A 22,909-nucleotide genomic window follows, 5' to 3' on the forward strand; every position below is an offset into this window, starting at 1 on the left:
TTACACTTGGAAACCAGTTTGTCATTTTAGAGCCAAAACATGGAGGGGTTTGTGTTGGGTTTGTTGGTTGCCACTTGAAAACTCTGCCAAAAGAAAACACCCTTTGGGAGACTACACCATTTCTTGAAGTGCATCATGCTGCCTGGCTTGGCACTGAATACTGAAATATTCACAAACTCCTCACTTCGGAAGGCAAGAAGTCTGATCACCTAAGCACAGGAGCTGCAACGTAACCACCACCAGTTCACTTTACACCAGGCCATCATGAGTGGCTGGGCACTGCTGTCGGTTCTCCGCTGCTCAGAGGAAATCTAAGACATGATGACACACCTATATTGCTCTCTCACGAGGCCGGTGGCAGCGGTCTGTGGAGAGGACCGGAGGCCCACAACCGCACCGTGACAGGGCTCCGTCTGGCCGTAGGGCCGAAGCCAGCGCGGAGGCGAAGGGCCCAAAGCACCGCGGCCGGCAAGCACCCTTAACAGCCCCATCCGCACAGGTGCCTGGGACGACGAGCCTGCAGTAGCCCTGCAGTAGCCCTGCAGTACTAGTCACGAACGCGGAGGGGTGCGGCCACGGCAGGACCCACGCTCGTCTCCGTGACAACGACGCGGAGCCGCCGGCGCGGCGGCAGCGCCCACCCGCCGGTCACCTGACCTGCGCCGCCGGTCACGTGACACGGACTCCATTGTCGCCATCTTGAAGCGGTGGTCAGGGGTGAGGGGAAAAAAATTTCTTTCTTCATGAAAACGCAGGTAAAAAGCAGGGCGGACCCTCGGCCCAGCCGAGGCGAGCGGGAAGTGGCGGCGGCCCGGCGGCGGTGGGCGGCAGGGCGCGAGGCGCGGTGTTGGGCAGGCAGGCCCCGGGGCGGCACGCCGCAGCCCATGTGCGGAGCCGCGGGCGGTTGCGGTTCGCGGCGGAGCCTTCTCCGCGCTCGGTTCCGGCCGTCTTCCTCCCGTATCCTCCTCACGGCATCACCTTCCTAGCGGCCCAACTCTACGCAGTTCAGCTGCTGGAGCGGAGGACGCTGCTTCTTGCCCACCCTGCGGCGTCAGGCCCACTGCTTGAGGGGCCCGCCGCCGGCACCTGCGCGATATAAAGCGGGGTCCGCCCGGGGAGTGGCGGCAGGTGCGGCCGGCAGAGAGCGTGGAGGGCAGGGAAAGGCAGGGAGGACCCACAAGAGAGCGTCGTGGATCCGCGGCCGGACGGCTCCGAGACGCAGTCCCTGGACAAGGGCTCCGCTGCCTGGGGGTGACACTTGGCAACACGGAGCTCCCACTGATGAAGTTTTCCCAACCCTCGAGAGCCGTGATGTAATCAGACCGGCCTTTCCGAATCATATTGTTGTGCAAAGCGGTGGTTGGCTTTTCCGATACCTGAAGGCATTTCACCTTGCCTGTGCCATGCTGCTCGAGTGGGTGTTTGGCACAGGTGGATCGGGAAGGTCCAGCACAGAAGCCTTTTCCTCTGCTCTGCATCTGCCCTTACAGGCCCCATTCCCACCCCCAGACCTCGTATTTTCATAACTCTGTAGGTCAGGTAAAGGACGCATGCTGGTATTCTCTGTGTTTTCATTTTCGACGTGGCAACAATATGTGGCAGCATAATTCTTCTATGGTCTATGTTTTCTCTTAGTTTCTGTGCTGCTTTCAGATGAAAGAGGTTGTGGAAATATTTGCCTGTTCAACATTACTTACAACGTTTTTAAAGAACCAAGTATCATTTAAAGTAGCAGCATGTGCTTATAATTTTCCTTAGCTCATTCTCAAGCTGAAAATATTTCAAATACATCTTATTCTGTTCAGCACTTTATGCAGTTAAATTTGCTTTCGGGGAGAAAAGCACATTGGCTTACTTTTCATCAAGTTTTTAATCATACTACAGACAATATTAAACAAATAGCAAAGTATTTTTGTATAACTGAAGAGGATGGTTTTCAAATAATAACAAACTTACTTTAAGTTATTATACAATTGGAGTTATTACATGAAAGGGGTCACATAGACCAAAAAAGTTGGTAGCTTCATTTTCTAGTTATTGTACATCCAGTTACCCTATGGCAGTTGGATCCATGAATATATGATTTGTGAATTATACGAATATTGCTTATACTGATAGCTCTCATAATAGCCTAAATTGTAAATTGAATGGCAAATAAAATCATAGAATCAATAAGATATAAAAGACCTCAAACAAAGGCCAACAAGTCCAACCTGTCACCCAAGACTACTTGACCATGGCACCAAGTGCCTCATCCAATCCCCTCTTGAACACCTCCAAGGATGGTGACTCCACCACCTCCCTGGGCAGCCCATTCCAATGCCTAACAACTCCCTCTATGAAGATCTTTCTCCTCACCTTGAATCTAAACTTCCCCTGGTACAGCCTGAGACTGTGTCCTCTTGTTCTGGTGCTGGTAGCCTGGGAGAAGAGACCAACCCCCTCCTGGCTACAACCACCCTTCAGGTAGTTGTAGAGAGCAATAAGGTCTCCCTTGAGCCTCCTCCAGGCTAAACAATCCCAGCTCCCTCAGCCTCTCCTCATAGGGCTTGTGCTCGAGGCCTCTCACCAGCCTCGTTGCCCTTTTCTGCACACATTTAAGGTAACTTGAATGGTTCTGCCCAGAAATTTTCTGTAGTGGGAAAGGGGAACCACAGAGCCCACTCACATAGGTTCATTATATTGCTGCATACAAAATCAGTAAGTAGGAAAGAGTGGATTTCTTGGGTCTTTAGAACCACTTCTGGAAGTTCTGGTTTGGCCTGTGTCTTAAAAAGAAAACAAACCAACACCACACCAAACAAGCAAACAAAGCCAACAACAAAACCAGAAACACATGATGCTAATATGGCATCTCTAAGTTCTGAATTTTAAATATAGCATATAAATTACATATTATGTCTAAACTATATGTGTGCATATGGTGGAACTTGAATAGGATCATTTTAGACAGATTTTCAGAGGTAAACTCCACTGTAAGGCTTTTTGTACAGCTTCTCCACCCCACACCTCACAGCTTTGCCCACGTCACAAAGTATGTTTTCATGTAAATGTGTACATACTGGCTTCTAATTTAACCTCCAACAGTACCACATTATTGCCTATGGTTTCTGGTTAGATCTGTTTAGAGGAAGCGTAAGTGGAAATACTAGAATAAACCAAACCAGGTTGGAAGAGACCTTCAAGATCATCGTGTCCAACCCATCAACCAATCCAACCCACCCAAACAGCTAACCCATGGCCTTTAGCTTTCCCTCAAAACAGGAAAAAAACCCAACAACTTTAGTTCAAAATTATTTTCCCTAGAATTAAGGAACCGTAGAAAAAGTTACAATGAGTACCTTTTCTGGAAAATTACGTTTGCCATGAAGAGTATGACTTGACATTTGAGTTGTCTTAAATATAGTCAGAGCAAAATGACTAAGGCAACTAAATACCAGAATTACCGTTTTTCCCCCTTAACATTTCAAGGAAAACTGCTCATTGTTGCAAGTTGTCATTTGATTTAGAAGACATCAGTGGATCAGAGTGTTAAGAATGCATCTTCATATCATGCCATGGCTTTTTAACATTAATATCCCAATTACTATTGATTGATATGTTTAAATGTCTATCATTCAGGTGTGGAGGCCTCATAGAGACAATGATAAGGCTGTAACAATGCTAATCAGCCTATAGTTGAAGAATATTTCTTGCCCTTGTAGAGCTTGGAAGCAGGATGTTATAGGCTCTCTTGGAATTATTCTGTCCAGCCATATCAAACAGCATCCACTACATGTCCTCAAAATCTTTGCCTATTTATATAGCTATTCTAAAAGTTTTTATGAAGGCTTCCATATTCATTAGAGGGAGAAATCTAAATAGTACTGGGTTGTATTTTTGTTACTGTGCAGGTATACATTTTGATTTTTTTATGAACTCTTTTCTCCTAGGTATTATGGAAGAAGGAAGCAGTGTTGCAGTCTTGATGCCAAATATTGGGGAACAGGAAGCTGTGCTGATATCTGAAACAGTCATTAGCCCAACGCTGCAGAGCAGTGAAGATCAGAGAAAATGTAAAACTGATCCACTAATCCATGTTATTCAGAAACTAAGCAAAATAGTTGAAAGTGAGAAGTCACAAAGATGCCTTTTAATAGGGAAAAAACGTTCTCATCCTAATGCTTCTACGCAGTCCTTTGACACAGATCTTTGTGAAATCCCAGCTAAAACAATTGAGCTATCTGTTATTGCTACTAAAAAGACTGAAGAGTTACAAGCAGATTACTTTGTGACTGAGTGTCTTCCACAAAGCAAAAAAAAGGTGATGTGCTACCAGTGTAGTCTATGTAAGCTTCTATCACCTTCTCTCTTAACGCTACAAGAACATATAAAGCAACATGGGCAGAAAAACGAAGTGATATTAATGTGCTCAGAATGTCATTTTGCTTCCAAAAGCCAAGAAGAACTTGAATCTCACTTCCAAAATTACCACGAGAATGATGGTAAAAATAGCATCCAGACAAAAGTGCAGCAATGTGTAAATGTTGCAAGTTCATTTTTGCAAGGGCCATTGGAAGGAAATGCCAAATCAGGGACTGATCAGACGGGAAATCTGGAATGTAAAGATGCAACTCAGTCCACTCATACGCCTGAAATGGGTAGGAGGAAGTGGTACACTTATGAGCAGTATGGCATGTACCGGTGTTTAATTTGTCGGTACACCTGTGGTCAGCAAAGGATGTTGAAAACACATGCCTGGAAACATGCTGGTGAGGTTGACTGCTCCTATCCTATCTTTGAGGAAGAAAATGAAACTACCAACTTGTCAGAGGCGGCTGTAACTCACACACCTCAGAGTGTGGATACAGTTGTTCTTTCTTTGGAAAACAGTGAACTTGATATCCATGGTGAACATTCTCTTCAGCTTCAGATTTGCAATTCTGAGCAACTGTCATGTAAATCACCAGTAGGAACAAACATAAAAGACGAAGAGCTGTTAAATCAGTCTGTAGTGCATTCGCCTACTACAGAGGTTTTAGAGGAGACTGTATCAGATACAGAACAGGATAATATGATAACTGATAGCCTACTTTCATCAGCACAGAAAATCATCAATTGTAGTCCAAATAAAAAGGGTCATGTTAATGTAATAGTAGAGCGTTTGCCAGGTGCTGAAGAAAGTGTCTTACAAAAGCCTTTCTTGATGAACACTGACATTGAAACAGAAAAAAAATTAATCTCAGATGAGTCCAATGCTGCCCATGAAGAACATGATGAAGTTTATCGTTCAGATGAAATTCAAGAAGTAATAATAGGATGGAATAATACTGAGAAGAAAGATAATGAATCAAGCTCTAGTAAAAATGTAACAGCTGACGAAAATGTACCTCCCGCACGAAGAAGGACAAATTCAGAGTCTTTACGACTGCATTCATTAGCTGCAGAAGCTCTCGTTACAATGCCTATCAGAGCTGCAGAACTAACAAGGTCTAGCCTCAGGACTCTGACTGGAGAAGATGCCATAGATGCAGGTGCAGGACAGGGAGTAGCAAACGGCCCATGCATGGCTCATTCTAAAGTAGTATCCTCGCTTAAGAATCCTTCAGAGGAGTTGAGCGGCTTAAACCAAAGTGAGTGTACAATAGTTGAGATACAGAAAGATAGGTCAGAGTTATCAGAAGCACCAATTAAAATGGGCATCAGTATGTCACTACTCACTGTCATTGAAAAGCTGAAGGAGAGGACAGATCAGAATGCTTCTGACGATGACATTTTGAAAGAATTACAGGACAACGCACAATGCCAAAACGCAAACGATGCAAATATTTCTGGAGGCAACCTAGTAGAATATATACCTAACGCAGATCGACCCTACCGCTGTCGCCTCTGTCATTATAGCAGTGGAAATAAGGGCTACATAAAGCAGCACTTGAGAGTCCATCGTCAGAGGCAGCCGTACCAGTGTCCTATTTGTGAACATATTGCTGACAATAGTAAGGACTTAGAGAGCCACATGATCAACCACTGCAAAACAAGAATGTATCAGTGCAAGCAATGTGAAGAATCCTTTCATTATAAGGTAAACTTTCCTGTGCCTCTCTATAATAGCTCAATAACTTATTTTGCTACTTTTTTAATAACTGGGAATCTCTCTTGGTAACTTAATGCAGTCTGACATCCTGGCTTCTTCTTGTTACAATTGGGGATTATTGCCAGCAGCACCTTCCAGATAGACAATTCAGCTAGAATTATTCTGCTTACCCACTGAAATAAACTTGCTTCTTCACATAAGTTGTTCAGTGAGAACCATCTCTTATGGACATATTAATATCATGTTGTTTTTCTGCCCACACGTAGCAACTACAGGAAGAAATGGAAGTGTTAGAGAATTTATAGTTGGAACTTTGAGTGCTCTAGCATGCCCGCTAGTTGTGAGTGTGTGCAAAAGTAATCATGGCATTTGGAGGTAATATGAAACACTTTGAAACTGAAATTATTTTCATTTTTTACTGTTGTTGTTGTGTTGGTCTGGTTGTTCTGTAGAACTTAGATCTGAAAGCTTACACATCAGAGCAGAATAATGTACTTCTCCCTGCTTTATAATCATTATTTTAGGCGTTTGTGCTGGTGAGTGTGTTCCTATGTACTCAGTTCAGTACTTTGGAATATAGAATCCATAGCTGTAGGCAGTGGTAGTGCAAATTTGCTCCTATTTACTGCTGGCTAGTCCTAGTTTGAAAAAATGTACAGGTAGAGTAGCAAAAGGCTTTGTCTTCCCTCTCCCCAGCAAGTAGAAACAGGAATAACATATTCTTCAGGTGCTAGGCAATAGGAAAATTGAGTCAGTTTTCACATAACCTATCCTCTAACCTCTAATGTAATACTGCCTTTGGAGTATACTACTTTTGGAGGAAGAAATATTTGCCATTTTTTCTGTGAGAATGTGGGAAGAAAGAAATTTATCTTCTAAATGAACACAAACAAAATCCTCCCAGTCACTCTCATCAATCCCTGATGTTATTAATGTTAAGTGCTGTGTTTGTTCCTAGTAAAATGACCTGAGGGATATTTTTTATATATACATATGTATGTTAACATACATTTTATAACAGTTGTCATTAAAACTTGAGTAACAATGTCAGAAATCATTGCAACCTTTGAAGTGATCAGTGTATGTTTGTAGTGGTGTATTTAAATGTGGGAATTTGTTTTTTTCAGAGCCAACTGCGAAATCATGAAAGAGAACAACATAGTCTTCCAGATGTCTTTTCCACAGCTACATCAAACAAACTAATAGTTTCCAATGAACTAGATGAAAGAGAAGGTATTGCTTGTAATTACACTTGAAGTTACAAAAAGTCATTTATTATCTTTGTTTGCTATACTTTTGTGTAAAAGTGCTTTAAATCTTGCTCATGCTGAGATGTTCTCATGCCTGGCCATAACCTTAAATGCATGAGATTTTCAGCATGCAAAACTTAACCATAGTCAGTGTTCAGGTACTTTGCTGACATTTATTGGTAGTTAAGCATTTTTAACCCATCATTGGACCTTGCATTTCTTCTTAGGAAAAACTATTTGTATGGAGTAGTATTCTGAATTTTTAAGACAAAAATCTTTTTTTTCCTTCTTTCAGCCACTACAATATTTTCCAAATCACCTATAGCAAACAAAAGAAAGCCTTTTTGTTTTTACACTCACTGTAGTAGTTTGCTGTCAGCATATAAGTACAATACCGTTCATTCTGTGTTTAGAAATTTCTGTTCAGTTATAGTAATGTCCAAAATGAGTCAATTTATTTAGCTCTAAAGAGGCAAACGTAAGGCATTCTAAAAATGCAACCTGTATCTGTAATAGTTGCCAGGATAACAGTAGGTAGACACTTTCTAAATGCTTAACTGTGTATCTGCTTACAGTTTAATAGTGTTGGTTTTAAAAACAGCAACAACAAAACCCAAACAAACCCCTGATATGTTAAGGTAGTGAAATCAGGGGTCAAAAATAGCCACATTTTGATGTTTAGGAAAAAATACCATCTTAAAATCCTTTAATTACCCTGGAGGCCCAATATTTTGAAACTTGAATGCATCCTCCCCTTTGGTGAGTTGAAGTTACTGAAAATATTTACAGCATTTTTATTCTCCAGGCAAAATGTAATTATTAGTATTTGGCCATTTTCGAGCACTGTGGAAAAGTTCTAGTAATTATAGTCACTTTTGAACAAATGTGATAGGAAGTACTTCCATTTTTCCATTATTTTCTGTCCTAATTCTGATCTCTTTTTTTGTTTAGATAGCAAAATGTGCACTATTATAATACTTAAATTGCATTTGAAATTTTTGGGTTCACCACTACAGCTGATAAATATAATAATCTCTGAAATTGATGCAGCTAGTTGTAGAAAAAAAGGCACTAACCAGCATGAGCCAGGGTGGATGGCTTGAACCATTAATGATTTGTCCAATGCAGCACGGTAGACACCAGAGTAGAATGAGATTGTTAACTCTTGACTTCTGTTCTCTTAGCTCACACTGCTTCTGTTTCTGGCTTTCAGTATACCAGTTAGAAACGCAAAAGTTAATTACCTTATCAGCCTCAGCCTTCCCAATTCCTTTTAGCTCTCATCAATGCAGAAGGCATTTAAATTCAGGGTCTGTAGTGTGTGCTACAACCCTAAGACCTGAGCTCAAGTGACTCTGAAGTTATTGGAGATAGGAAGGAGGCTAGCAAGGGTCTGCTGGTAGTGGGAATGTTCCTCATTAAGTAGTGGGTTTCTTTCTTCAGAAGAAATAGCATAAATGTTTTTAATGGAAGTGTTAGGAAAAAAAAATCAACATTATTAGTTTAGCTGGTTACAAATGTCTATGACCACAACGTGGACTATTACTAATGACAGTGTTTTGTTTCTTTTAAATCAATATTTTTAAAGATGTCATGATACAGGAAAAACTACTTCACAAAGCCTGAAACAACAGAGATTTGGGGGAATACTATACCTATTTGAGCTTAAGTCCTGTTAAGGTGACTGAAAATCAAGATACCTATAAGCTTTTGAAGACAATATATTTTAATTAAGTGGTTTTCGAGTTTGTATCCTGATTTTGTAACTTCCATGAAAGAAGTTGAACTTCCTGTTCAAGAAAACTGCCTGCTTTCAGTTTAGTTACTTTAGAGACTCTTTAAAAATATTTTTTTGCTCATTATTATATTATAAAAGTGTTAGAGCCCTGAACTTTAATTGATTGTTTGCTTCACGTGAAATTTAGTCATGTGGCTTGAATGAAAACTATTCTCCTTTTAAACTTTTATTAATTCATACTGTGGAATTCTTAAATTCTTTCAGAACCAATTTATAATCAAATTGCAACACCACTGCAGTACAGCAATCTCTTGTCAGACAGATGTCATCCCTATAAAGCGACACAAAACAAAGAAGTTTATGGCATAGCATCTGTTTATGTGAAAGATGCCTGAGCTGGAACAGTTTCATTTCTTGTTTATGAAATAGTTAGTCCTAAAAGTCTCTTTATTCATCATGGTTGTACAATAAATTGAAAGGGAGCATTATGACACTGGATATGTTCAGATTGTAAATGTCTAATAATGAAGGAATAGGGTAATAAGCAGCATTACAGGAGCACCTGTTACTGCTGCTAGAACAAAGATCTGTCATTTCCCTGTTCACTTTTAAGAGACCTTATATTCTCTATATAGAAAGCTAAAAAGGCCTGAAACCCACAAGAAATATGGCAGTGTTGGGGGCGGGAGAAACAACTGCTACTTAGCAACAGTGAGAGATTTATATGATGTATTATTATTTATGTGTATTTGGTGGAAGGAATAAATACAGTGATCGGTGTAAATAATTGCTCCTAAGTGAGCTCTACTGGGTGGATAGCCACTTTTAACTATGCCATAGATAATGTTTGCGTAATGCTTTAAAAATTTCATTAGATACTATTAGTTTTAAGCTGCCTGTGCAATAAAATACCAAATTTGTAACAGAAAATGCATTTGGAAGCAGTTTACTCTAAAGTTGCAGAATTTAAGATGAAAACCCCATTGAAGTAGAGCAGTCAATAGCTTGACCTTCATACAACCCCTGCTCTCCCATAGATCTGCAGCCTAGTAAATGTCTTTGTATTCATTCAGTCTTCAACATTCATAACAGAATAATTGTAGAAATATAAATTCCAAAATCTCCAACTATAGAATTGATTGTTTTGATAATTCACATTAAAGAAAACAAATTTAACTGTATGAGCATATCATAGGGAAAATTATGATATACTTTACTTTAAGGTTGACTTGCAAAGAGTGCATGTTATATCTTACTTTATAAGAATGCTAGAAGAGTGAGCACAATGTCATATTTTAAAGGGGAAAATATAAAATACTTGCTCTATTGGTACACTCAGAATTATTCAAATTTTATTTCAGGCTGTCTCTGTATTCAGATTGCTATTTTATTTTATATGATATACTATATATTCTTCAGAATGACCCTCTGGTGTTATCAGCCCTAACTAATTGCTTTACATCTTGAACCAGAAGTGCTGGGTTTTGGAGGGAAAGTTTAAGTAGTAGTAATTTCCCCTTACTGTTGAAGTTAGTTGTGTGACTATATCCCACATCCTTGCCCACCTGTGGAGGGAAAAAAATGAAAGTGAAAAGTTGAACTTCCATTTTGGATGACTCATTCTACTGGTTATTCTGCTCTGTCTCCTTAAAAAGAGTTTTACTGTAAAGATTCTTAATTGCTGCTTTGGTAATGAAAGGATTCACTCTGGGTTACTGGAGTCCAGCATCATCAAGAAGAAACTCCAGAGCAAATTAAATTTAAAAAAATCTGTTCAGTATTTTTGACTCAGGAGAGAGCTTTTGTTTACTGTTCTACCTGGGATCTTCTGGTATATGCTACTAGTAGTAAGCCCCTTCACCACACAAAGTAATGTTTTCTTTTTGCTGGAGATACGCTTCACATGAGCCTGAAGTGCTTTTGAGGTCTGTTACTGCAAGATTTGAGCTTTACTTTGTCTCCCACACATTATTTATTGAATTGTATATTTATTTTGGTTTGGGGATGTACTTTAGTATTGATCTTTACCCACCAGAAAAATTCTCCAAGTATCTCTATCAGACTTTGTTCAGAGTTCATGTACATAACTGAGAGTAATGGCTTGACTTGTTCAGCTAGCTAACAATTTGGTGTGAAGATAGAATGAACTTGAGCATCTTACTTGCACTTGAAGGAAAAAAAGAAAACTCTTTGGGTTTAGTTTGATGTTTCTTTTTAGAGTAGAGCTGATTTAGACAGGTGCAACCTTGGTGTTCCTTTGTTTCATGCTGTTCTCTCATTTAGGAGGTGCATTAAGGCTGCACAATAGACTGGAATGGGAGAATGACCTGTATAAAAAATACCATCCCTCTTCCCACATGTTAATATTTTAACCCCAATCAGTTCTGTTATTCAGTGAGGGAGCAGGAATAGCACTGTTTAAGTCAACATACTTATACCTTAAAAATACTCAAATTGCACTTATAGACACCCATTTTCCTATGGTAAATTAGTCATTAGCCTTTGTCTCAGAAACCATTAATTTTTCAACAGTCTCTTTTATTCTAGAAAGGAAAAAAATTCTTTTTGTTAGAATTGCTTTTTAGTAATTTGGAGAAGTTTCAAATTATTTCTTAACACATTTGGTTGTTTTTTTTTTATCATCTCAGACTCTTCTGAAACTGTGAGTGTATGTGGTTGATAAAGAAAATTTAGATGCTTTGGGAGACAATTTTGCTATTCTATGTTTGCCTGTTGGAAACTTGTACTTTCTCAATACCCATCATCTCCTTTGATTTGGTTCATTCTGCAAAGCAGTGATACTGCTGGGTTCAGCACTTCCCACATTTTATCACCTTTTACTGTAACACAGGATTTTAACACAACTGCAGGATGAAGAGAAGGGTCTGCATAGAGAGGAAGAATGTTGTTTCCTAAAATTATCATAATTTCAGTAGATGAAATGTAAAAGAGCATGAAGGGTGAATATAGAAGAACATGGCAGTCTATTATCTCTATGCCCATTGCCAGTTTCCTCAAAATACTTTAAAAGTATTAAATATTTATAGATGTTTAAAAATTTTACTTCAAAACATTAACTCATGTTTCATAATTCAATCATGCAGAAATTATCATCTGAGACCCTCTTAAAATGCTGAGTGCAACTCTAAAATAATGGATTTTGTTTCACATAGGAAATAAGTCTTCAGTTCAGAAACTGTACAGATGTGATGTGTGTGACTACACAAGCACAACTTACGTTGGTGTACGAAATCACAGACGAATTCACAACTCAGATAAGCCATATAGGTAAGTGTCTCAGGTATTGCTGGCTAATGCTACATGGTTGATTTATCATGGTCATATTGCTAACTTTGCATGTTGACTCCTACAGCACGTGGCAAAAGTCTGCCTTTTGTTTTGTCACTAATTCTCTCATCTTTTTCACAGGTTTCAATCAATATTAACATACTCACTTAGGATCAGACTTTATCACTTTCTCTACAAGGATGTTACATAGATTTATATAGAAACTTTGATACCTGTAATCACACATAATGCTACAGCTCAGATCCCCAGCAGAAAAATAAAGCATGCATTTTTCTATTGGTTGCTGCATAAATTCCTGCAAATTCAATCTATTCTCATTCAGTGTGGATCTCTGTCCCTCTCTAGTGGCTAGAAAATAAATCTGAGTTAATAGAATTGTTGAGCTAATATACTTCTGTCTTTTTAATATAAATTCTGGAAACTCTACACCTTGAAATGTTGAGCTTAGCCAGAGACTCTCTTTCAGATAAACAAACCCAGAAGACATGTTGTATTTTGATTTGTGCATTATAATGATATCCCATAACATTAGCAAAAAATTGCAAGATGTTTGCTCAGGGAGCAAATATGAAATACAAAGAGAATCTTTTTTTTCTCCTCAGGAGCTTTCATATTGCCATCACTTCTTTCTTAGTGCAGTTGGAACAGCAGACACTGTAGTGTCTTATATATGATAGTTTTCTGATGTTAGCCAGCCTTTCTGATTTAGGAACTTGAAAACTTTTCATTGGTGATACAGAATGCTGCAGATTAAATTTACATCTACTGATGTGGCTTGCTCTTCTTATTATTTTTTTCATAAAACCCTTAGACAAATCTGCAGACCTGCCAGGATATTTAAGCTGCAGCCTAAAAAAAAACCATAAATATTCAATATTCATGGTATTTCATACTCTGAAACATGTATTTGTCAAGCCTTTCTTATTATCAGATAAGAGCCCACTATATTGTTGCTATTTTTATAGCTGCAAATATATTTTATTTATTTGACAAAAATTGCTGGAAATTAAACTGTATATATAGCCTCCAGTGATGCATTTTTGCAGATTTGATACCTTCTGGATTTTAATACTGCACAATTAAGTCCTTTCAAAAATAAAGTGAGCAATCTCAAGGTAAGTATTCTGCAATCTCAAGCTGGTTTACTCTATAGACCTGACTTAGTAAATATTGGGCATTTTACTATTTAAAAAAATAACCTAACAAACTACTAAAGTCTTAACAAATAGGTTGAGTTTTAGCTGAGCTTGATGACTTCTGTTTCTGCATGTTATATACATGAAGCCCATATGGTAGTATATTGATATTTATGAATAGCATAGTATTTTGTGTAATACTTGGGGATCTAAATCTAGCTCCAGGCTGGTTTATGTATGGGTTTTATAAAAAGCTGTTTTATAGAAGTAAAAAAATTAAAATGTAGACAGCACTATGTGACACACTTGTCTTAGGGCACTTGAATCTAAACGTATTGATCTTGTCCCTGACTTCTATTTCAGATACAACACTCTGAAACTGCGGTATTTTATTACTGAATAGATTTAGCTTTTAAAATGCATGAGAAACATGGCTGTTGCATTAAGTAGCACATGCATTCTTGAGGAGCAAGACTTACTTCTACATACGCTGTGTTCCTTAAAGCTCTTAACAGACATGTTCTGCCTTTTCATAAATATAGCCAAGCAACTTGCATCAGGGCTGCATCCATTCAGGCTCATCCACATCTCCCTTATACTTTGTGATGCTTACCAACTTGAGTAGAGGCACACAAAACAGATGTCAGAGAGGAACATAGTCCATATGCCTAGTGATTCTTGCTGCAAGGTGGAGAAGGCTTTTTTGGGCTGCAAAAGATTCTCACGGTCCAAAAACTGAAAGTTAATGTCATCACTTGGATTATGTAAATACTGTTAGTCATTAACTGTAGTCATTCCAGAAACCTTCACTTTCTCATATTTATTTATTTCTGAAATAGTGCTAGCAGTTAATTATCAGATTAGTTTACTTCTTGTTGTCTCTTCAGATGTCGAGTATGTGACTTCGCCACCACAAATATGAATAGCTTGAAATGCCATATGAGGCGCCACCCCCAGGAGCATCAGGCAGTGCAGCTAATGGAACAGTACAAGTATGTAATGGTTCTAATGGGGCAAAAGCTGTCATAGTAGTGATTTTGTTATGTTAAAATACAAAGCAAGGTTCAGCTTCTATTCTTTTATTTCCTAGATTCATTCTTTGTTCCAGTAGCTTTTTTTGGGAGGGGGTGTTGTTTGTTTATTTGTTTTGAGAGAAAGAAAGAGACTTGATGTAGTATTCACAGTGATGATAATTAAACATGTCCACAACCTCCCTCTGGTACAGTATTTAGCTTTTCCTTTCCTGAATGGAGTGGTTGCATATAAACTGCCTATTACAAGCAGTTTCTGGACCGTGTGAATTACAAAAGCATGCCTAGAATTGTTTGGAAGAATGTATGTGCCAAAGCCATGCCAGGGGCACTTCTAAAAATTAACATTGTAGATTGTTAAATTCCAGTATTCAGGAATGTTCCCTGGCTTTAATATCCTGGTCTAGGCACAGACTTTGCTAGTTAGAATCCAGATTGGCATCACCCTGCCCTATTTAAGAGTTGGTATGAATAGTCATTATGTGTAAGTGAGGTGCATTCTTTACAGTCTGTCCGTTCGTATGTGTGTTATAGAGAGAGATATATGAGAGAAAGCTGGGACAAATAAGTGCAATTGCTCACAACTAATATGCAACAAAAATGAAAGCTGAGAAAGAAAATCATGAATATTCTGAACATTTCTTAGGGTAAGATTTTATGAGCAATAGGAAGAATCCAAATAAAGTGCATTCACATAAGGGTTTCTTCTCAAAAAAGTCTGCTTCTACAGCTTCAAAGTCCTTCCACTGCATCTTTTCCCCAAAATGTTCCTAGTAGTGCTAAGCTCTATTTGCTTCACTGTCATCATACAGTATTACTGAGTACCCTTAGTATTTCCAAAGATTATTGAAAACCTCCACACTTTGGTCCCTACATCCCCAAGGAAATAATCTTATCAAAAGCTGTAAGATCATTGTTTCCTCAGTAGGTCAATTTAGGATACACTTGAACAGCAGAGGTTAATAATTCAACATAGGTCAACCAGTAGGGCAAATCATGCTATAGAATTGAAAGGGTCCTTCTACTAAACTCAATGGTTAAATAGTTTTGTTTCTCTGGGAATATACTGCATATGCTGTAGCTATACATTAACTACATGATTGTAAACTGTAGTGCAACAGGCTAAATGCTGTTGAGTTTCTGTGTCTTTGATTTGAACTGTATGCTGAAGCAGTCAACAGCATTTGGCTCATCATCTGATTAGTAAATCACCTGAGTAAATTACTGTACTTCAAAAAAATGAGACTGCAGTTAAAAAGGGATAAAACACAGCTTCATTTGCTGTGTTACCAACCCACTGACCAACCTGTGTTAGTGGTGCAAAAAAAACATATAATATTAGTGGAGTACATGTGCATATAGAATGGAATTGAGATTATTTGCTGATCTTTGTGTTTTGCCAAAAAATAATTTTATCTGCCTTTTATCTTACTTTTAATGATGCCACTGTTTTATAACAGCCTTATTAGAAACATTAAGATTCTCAACCTCAGAGTGAATTTGCCTATATTTGAAAGCATCCATTTTCTTTACAAGGCTCCAAATTAGGAGGAAAATAGCTTAGAGAACATTCTAGATCAAATAATAGAGGAAAGTGAGCTAGAAGGACATGCCTGTTTTTACCCAGCAGGACAGAATTACCTTGCTACATAAGCAAGGCAATGTACCATGCCTTCAGCAAACTTGTGATCACCAGTTTTGCTCTTCTTCACAATCTTCTGCTGAGCAAAACTAGTTTCTGTATTATTATGATTATTTGCAAGTCATTTAAGGACTGTATGCTACTGTCATTAAGAGAAATGGTAAAACCTTACTGAATTGTATGATATAATACTTGTTTATGTGTTTCCAGGTGGGGTTTTTTAAGAGGTCTTTTGAATCTAGCAGGCAGGTATCATTTTGAATTACTAGTATTTTGAATTAATAGTATAATACTAATTTTAGCAGACTCGTCATAGTGTAACATATTGATTGAGCAAAAAACATCTTATTGTCATTGAGGAATGAGATAGACTAAGATGCTATAATTTAATAGAACAAGGTTGACTTTGATTTCTAGAAAACATTGATCCTAGTCTTTTCCATGTGATTTGACAAACTGAAGACATCCAAAGTAGCAGGTGGCGAAGCAAAGTAGCTTCCTCATCCAAAGACAGGGAGCTACATCACCGTTGCCATAAGTACTGTTCAGTTCTGGGGTGATGTCACACAGTATCACTCATCTCCTTCGTGCTAAGATGACTAATTTATCATATGAGAAAATACTTGTAAAAAATCTCCTCTGACATATGAAAAAGTCCAAGGATTTGATCAATCTTGGATTGTGTCTCTAAATATACACTACTACACGAATAGGATTTATTCTTAAAGGTTTTGTTCTTTATTGTGTATGACAGTCTTTCCTAGGGAAACAGAAAATTTAGTCTTGTGGTCCCTGGAGTTGATGGGAAACTCTGTGAACAAAACTGCTACCTGTCAGCATCTCAATCTGCAAATGCATTCAAAATCTGACTGGATGCTGTCCTCAGCAACCTGTTGTGGCTGATCCTGCTTGAGCAGGTGGATTGGACTAAATGATCTCAAAAGGTCAACTTCAAAAATTTTGTGATCCTTAACTAAACTGATATATGCTACAGCAGGGAAGACTTTATTAGTTAATTAAAACTATCAGTGCTAATTACACAGCTCCTGCTTGATTCAGAGCAATGGCAAAGAGAGCTCATTACCTGCCTGCTAGATACCACACCGATGTACTCTGTTTCTGCAGTCATCAGAACTACTGCATTTTTCAGTATTTCAACAGTATTAACAGGCTAAGGAGATAAGACTGTAATTCAGCTGTTTAAGAAGTGAGAAAAAAAAATTAATTTCTCAGACCCTAAAAATACATTTCAGGAGGAAATGTTGCAAACTAACAAAAGAGATCTAAAACTGAAAAGTGGAACTGAGAAGAGGATTGATATGTATCTCTCTGTTCGCTAATCCATTACTACTAATAAAAATTAACTTTTAAATGTTTTTCTTTTTCCTCCACATTTTTTCTCTAGATGTTCTCTCTGTGGATATGTATGTAGCCATCCTCCATCCCTGAAGTCCCACATGTGGAAACATGCAAGTGACCAAAATTATAACTATGAACAAGTGAACAAGGCTATTAATGACGCAATCTCACAAAGCAGCAGGTATGTCTGACTTACTTCCATGCCCTATCATTTAGAGTTTTCAAAAGACCCAACTCTCACCCAAAATAAAGATCCTGTCAAAAAGCAACAGCTGTACATTTTGGTTGTTGTTTTGTGGGCTTTTTTTGGTTATTATTATTATTATTTCAGGTTTCAAGGACAGCTCCCTGACAAAACCCTATCAGAAGGCACAGATGAAAGTACAGTACCTATACTAGGAAGTTCAGACAACTTGGTGTCTTTCACAGAGTCTATTAACCAGACTACAAATGAAATTTCAGGTTCTGATGAAAATGCAAAACCTAACTTGATGAATACCTCATGCAGTTTAGAAAAGAATTCCACTCTACCCCATCTTGGCACAGAATATTGTGTTCTTCTCTTCTGCTGCTGCATTTGTGGTTTTGAGTCTACCAACAAAGAAAATCTGCTTGATCATATGAAAGAACATGAGGGCGAAATCATAAACATCATTCTTAATAAGGACCACAGCGCAACTCAGAGCACAAACTAAGTGAAGCAGTAAGTTACAGAAAGGGTTTCCTAGAGTGATTATTTTCTTTCTTTGCTAATTTTTGCCTGAGAAACTTGTTAAAAAAGATTGCAAGCAAAACTTGATTTGTCATCCTGAGTCCTTGTTTTAATAGGAGTACAATATTTTAACCAGGGACCGATGAATCATTTAGGAGATAAATATAAGGAATGGGGAATAGAATGGTCTGTTTTAACCTGCTATTTCTCTATATGGTGCCAAGAATGTAGGATTGTTGAAATTTTTTTAATTGTCAGGTACTAGTCAGTAATAATGCAGTAATTAGACCAGTAAGTTAAAATCCAAAGGTATGAAAGCTTTGTATCAAGTGAAGAGCTTTTATTCTTCCTCCCTCTTTGCTGTTTTCTAAGTATTTCAGCAAAGAACTTCTTTACCCTCTTTTCTGAAACTGGCAACAGACCAGATACCCCACTGCCTGGATTCTGTAAAGTAGGGAGAGGGGAGTTGGATGGGGCCATGTGCATGCCTGCATGCACACATAGGCATTGTATTTTTCCCAGTCCATTTTGAGGGCCTTACAAACTCCAGGTCATCCATCAACAAAGACTGCTATCCTTTCTATCGATTTAGAGGAGCAGGAGCTGAGTAGTCTAAAAGTATTTTGCTAATTACTATTTGTCTGATTGGATCCTAACTAAAAAAACTGCTATCTTTGAACTGATAGCATGTTAAAGATCATTTATAATAATGACCTGCTGTTTCTTAATGGTTCTCTTGACACACTCAGCAGAACTATTAAAAAAACAAAAAAGGCTTATCATATGTCACTTTTAATTTGTGGTGATTACTTTGCAGTATGTATGAGCAGTGTTGTTTAATGAGAACAAGATATTAACAGTAATTGCCACAAAGAGATGTACATTAAGTCTCTATAGATTCCTTAAAGATGTAGGTAAGCACAAAGTGGGATTTTGAGAAATGCATATATGCTCTGGAGTTCCTTCAAATCCCACTGGCTGTCTAAATTTCCCATCTGCTGTAGCTGTAGAAATAATTCACTGAAAGATGGAGCAATCTTCCTGTGCAAAATTATATTTTAAAAAAAAAAATAGGCAAACAATATTTTTAGCAAAAACTGTATCCAGTCACTTCCAGAATACATTTTGCTGGTGCATAGAAAATGGACTCCTAAAGGAAATTTGGGATTACTTTGTTTCCTGAGGAACACACAGAAATTCCTCCCTTTTAAATCCTTTAGCTTTTAAAATTACAGTGCTTTTGTTTTGGGGTTTTGTTTGTTGGGGGGATTTGGCAGTTGCAGCAGTTTGCAGTAGAAGACATTCATCTATCAGTTTGAGATACTGCTATACCGGTTAATTACCTGGCAACTTCGTTGAGGCTATTTATAAAGTTGGGTACTTAAATTCTTTGAAATATATGCTTAAATCAAGTGAAGCAGTAGCACTTCCAAAGAAGCCCTTTAGCAGCCAGATTTAAAACTTCTAGTTTGGCCACATATTTCTGCTTTTGATGAATGGCAAATGCACAGAAGCATGCCTCGCTCCTGACACGGGGATGCAGTTACCTGATTTTTAGTAGCTCATTACTTAAAAACTGACTGACTCTTAGAAAAAAACAGTATTTTATGGTTAGTTTGTTTATATGTATCTGCTAGCAGAAATAAGCTACAACTGTAAATCCAAGAAGGTGTCACACATAGTGTACATTCTATTGCGCAATCACTGACTCCAAGTGGCAAACAGGAAAGGAAAGCAAGTCTTGTTACAGCTTCATAAAGGAGCACAAAATCTAAAGTCCAGGGTAACAGCCCTAAGATTCCAAGTAAGTTTTTTGATTTTTGTTTTCAAGTTATTTCCTCAATTTGATTTGTTCTTTTGGGGTAACTATCTTTCATTTCCTTTATAAATTTGATAGCAGAAAATAATGGCAAAGTATTTTTGTGTCAGATATTTGAGATGTTTTAAATACATATGTGAAGTAAGTATACATTATTTTTGGTTAAAAGTTATTTTTCATATTCCTATAGATGGATTTTGCATAGTTTATTTACATGATCTTGAATTCAGTTAGAGATGGTAAACTTTTAATGGGATATTCATACTGTCCTATTGACACCAATGCTTTACCTTCAGTGTAGAATTCATGTGGAAATTACTACCCTTTTCTGGAATATATCTCAACTTTCTCATTCAGAGATTCCATTTGTTGAAAAAATGGAAGGTACAAATTCTGTAGTAATGCTAGAGTACTAGTCAGTATTAACAGAAACATTTTGTCACATCACATTAAGTTTGTGTAAAGGGATAATTATTTCAAGGTTTCTCAGCTAGTAAAAGGTGAAAAACATGCATTCATAAGCTAAGAAGAAAATAGCAGTGAACCAAGACTTAAAAAACAAGTAACTTTGAATCCAAATTAACAATTTTGGTGTATGTGCAAGCCACATTTGCAGTATTAAGTATAATGCACCGGGACTCGTAGGGAGATTGCTAAGGAGGATGTGTCTATTTGCAGTTGTTCCTTGTCATCTTGTTGCTTTTTTCTTTTTGACCATGTGTTCCTATAAAACAGAAGAATGCTAATTGCCTCTCAAAACTGTTGTCAGTCCTATCAAATGCTAGCAAATAATGCTTTCCCTTATGCACAGAGATCAATTTTTATTTGACTGTCTCCATGCTGTTTGCCATTAGTTGCCCACTCACAATTCCCATGGACTTGTATCAGAAGTTCTGCATGTGAAGTAAGTAGAGTTTTTCTGAAGAAAGCAAGTTACTCCTCAGGTTATCTGCTTTAGAAAGTATATGGTTGGCTTGGTTGCATGTTATGTAAAGGGTTTTAAGCACATTTCAAAGTCACCAACACTGTAGTCTTTCCCTTTCTTTAAGCTTTTAAAATATTTTCAGGTCTTCTAACACAGCAGTGTCAGATGACCATCTAGTCACTTCCTGCTTATTTAAATTAGATTTTATTCTGAGATATAAACCATAACTTGCAACTTTTGTTTAAATGCCTATACTTCTAATAAAGAGAAAACTTCATTCATACCAGACTATACAGGTAAACAGGTGCATATTTCATCTTTCCAAGTTATGCTTGGCCTGGAAAAAGAGTGGAATTCATTCAGAGTTATTGTATTTTCCTCTTTCAGAAGCACTTATTTAATCATTGAGAAAAATGTACAGTTGGTGCTCAAAGTAACATTTGTTAAGATATATTTAATAGAAATTTGCATTTGCATTTGATATTCATGGACATGGGTACATGTATTTTTTTAAGAAAAGGTATTGTAACACTATGGCACTGCTTTTATAGCCAAAGTATTAAAAAAAAAAAAAAAAATCTAGAAAACTGACATGTAAAGACTGCAGTTAATTCTGACACTGTTACCTTATTAAATAGGATTACCTTCATTTTATAAAATTACCCAGCACATTAAGCTGCATGCCTTAAGCTCTCTCTAGGATTGTGTTCCTGATAGACAACTGTTTGGAACTATGAAGCAAAGTCTGTAGTACTACTTTAACTACCTTCTGAAATACTGTACAATGTTAGAATAATTTATTTTGCTTTACAGGAGTTTGTCATGTATTGACTTTAATAATGTATTTTGGTAATAAACATTTTTTTGTTAAACTGCTTCGTCGCTTTTATTTGACCGATATGGAATATGAATATGGAAAATTCACTGAAATGGTGTTTAGGGTAAGATGGGATCTGTTTAAATCAAAAAGTATTTGAAATACTGTACTGCCAGTTCTCACTCTTGTGTCAAGTTATTACAGTTCTAATACTGTTAATACAAGTTTCATAAAAGTAATTGTAGTGATGAAATACAGGACCATTAAGTCAAAATACTTGTAAGCCTGCGTGCAGTTAACGATGGGACAATGCTGAAGGACAGAACTGCACTTTCAAAATTCATCATGAAGCTAGCTGTGATTTTTTTTCTCTAATTTAAATGGAGAGAAAGCATTATGCAGTTTTTTTGAGGTAAGTGATTGACTCTTGCTTACCCATTACATAATCTAAAACATATCTTGCAACCCGATTTTAAATAGAGAGTTTATTTCATGGCCTTGCTGGAGTTTTCCCATCTTTTTCAAGGGAAAAAAAAACAAAAGAGGAAAACTACTCCAAAAATAAAACAAAACCAAACAAACAAAAAGTCTAATTGCTGGTAAGGAGAGAGAAGAGAAAGTACTATCATATCCTAGAATCATTTAAGTTGGAAAAGACCTTTAAGATCATTGAGTCCAACCATAACCCAACTACCACAAGCACTGAATTATATCCTGAAGTGCTACATCTACATGCTTCAACACCTCCAGGGATGGTGACTCCACCACCTCCCTGAGCAGCCTGTTCCAATGCCTGATCATGCTCTCAGTAAAGAAGTTATTCCTAATGTCCAATCTAAACCCATTAAGTCCATTTCCTCTTGTCCTGTTGCTGGTTACTAGGGAGAAGAGACCAACATCAGCCTCACTACAACCTCCTTCCAGGTAGTTGTAGACAGTAATAAGGTCTCCCCTCAGGCTCCTTTTCTTCAGACTAAACATCCCCAGCTCCCTCAGCCACACAGGACTTCAGTTGTTTGGACGGAGCCATTAAATAAACATGAGCAGGACAGGGTGTGCTGGCAAAGGAGCACACATGCATGCCTGTTTGCCTGAGGG

At 37.8% G+C, this 22,909-nt stretch overlaps 1 protein-coding gene and 1 long non-coding RNA gene across 4 annotated transcripts in view; one reads left to right on the forward strand and one right to left on the reverse strand.

The window, feature by feature from the left end:
- The window catches only part of LOC137447268 (uncharacterized), a 77,018-nt gene that overhangs the window by 51,099 nt on the left and 3,010 nt on the right, over positions 1–22,909 (reverse strand). The gene's annotated exons all lie outside the window — the stretch shown is intronic.
- On the forward strand, positions 670–21,869 carry ZNF507 (zinc finger protein 507). 3 transcript variants are annotated; one of them, XM_068150638.1, is made up of 7 exons: positions 670–755; positions 3,933–6,061; positions 7,201–7,306; positions 12,235–12,349; positions 14,394–14,498; positions 17,585–17,719; positions 17,870–21,869. In XM_068150638.1, the coding sequence occupies exons 2-7, from the start codon at positions 3,938–3,940 to the stop codon at positions 18,231–18,233; spliced, it is 2,949 nt and encodes a 982-aa protein (XP_068006739.1). In that variant the 5' UTR covers positions 670–755; positions 3,933–3,937; the 3' UTR covers positions 18,234–21,869. The 3 variants fall into 3 exon arrangements, with proteins under 3 accessions (XP_068006739.1, XP_068006741.1, XP_068006740.1); XM_068150640.1 differs by having other exon boundaries at positions 18,001–18,080; XM_068150639.1 differs by lacking the exon at positions 14,394–14,498.

Source organism: Melanerpes formicivorus, unplaced genomic scaffold (assembly GCF_026170545.1).
Source record: "Melanerpes formicivorus ecotype bairdi unplaced genomic scaffold, bMelFor1.0.p_v2 SCAF_20, whole genome shotgun sequence".
NCBI lineage: Eukaryota > Metazoa > Chordata > Aves > Piciformes > Picidae > Melanerpes > Melanerpes formicivorus.

Coding starts and splice junctions, on each gene's coding strand:
- ZNF507 (XM_068150638.1), top strand. CDS start 3,938: ATGGAAGAAGGAAGCAGTGTTGCAGTCTTGATGCCAAATATTGGGGAA. Junction 12,350..14,393: donor AACTCAGATAAGCCATATAG/GTAAGTGTCTCA, acceptor TTGTCTCTTCAG/ATGTCGAGTATGTGACTTCG. Junction 14,499..17,584: donor CAGCTAATGGAACAGTACAA/GTATGTAATGGT, acceptor TTTTTTCTCTAG/ATGTTCTCTCTGTGGATATG.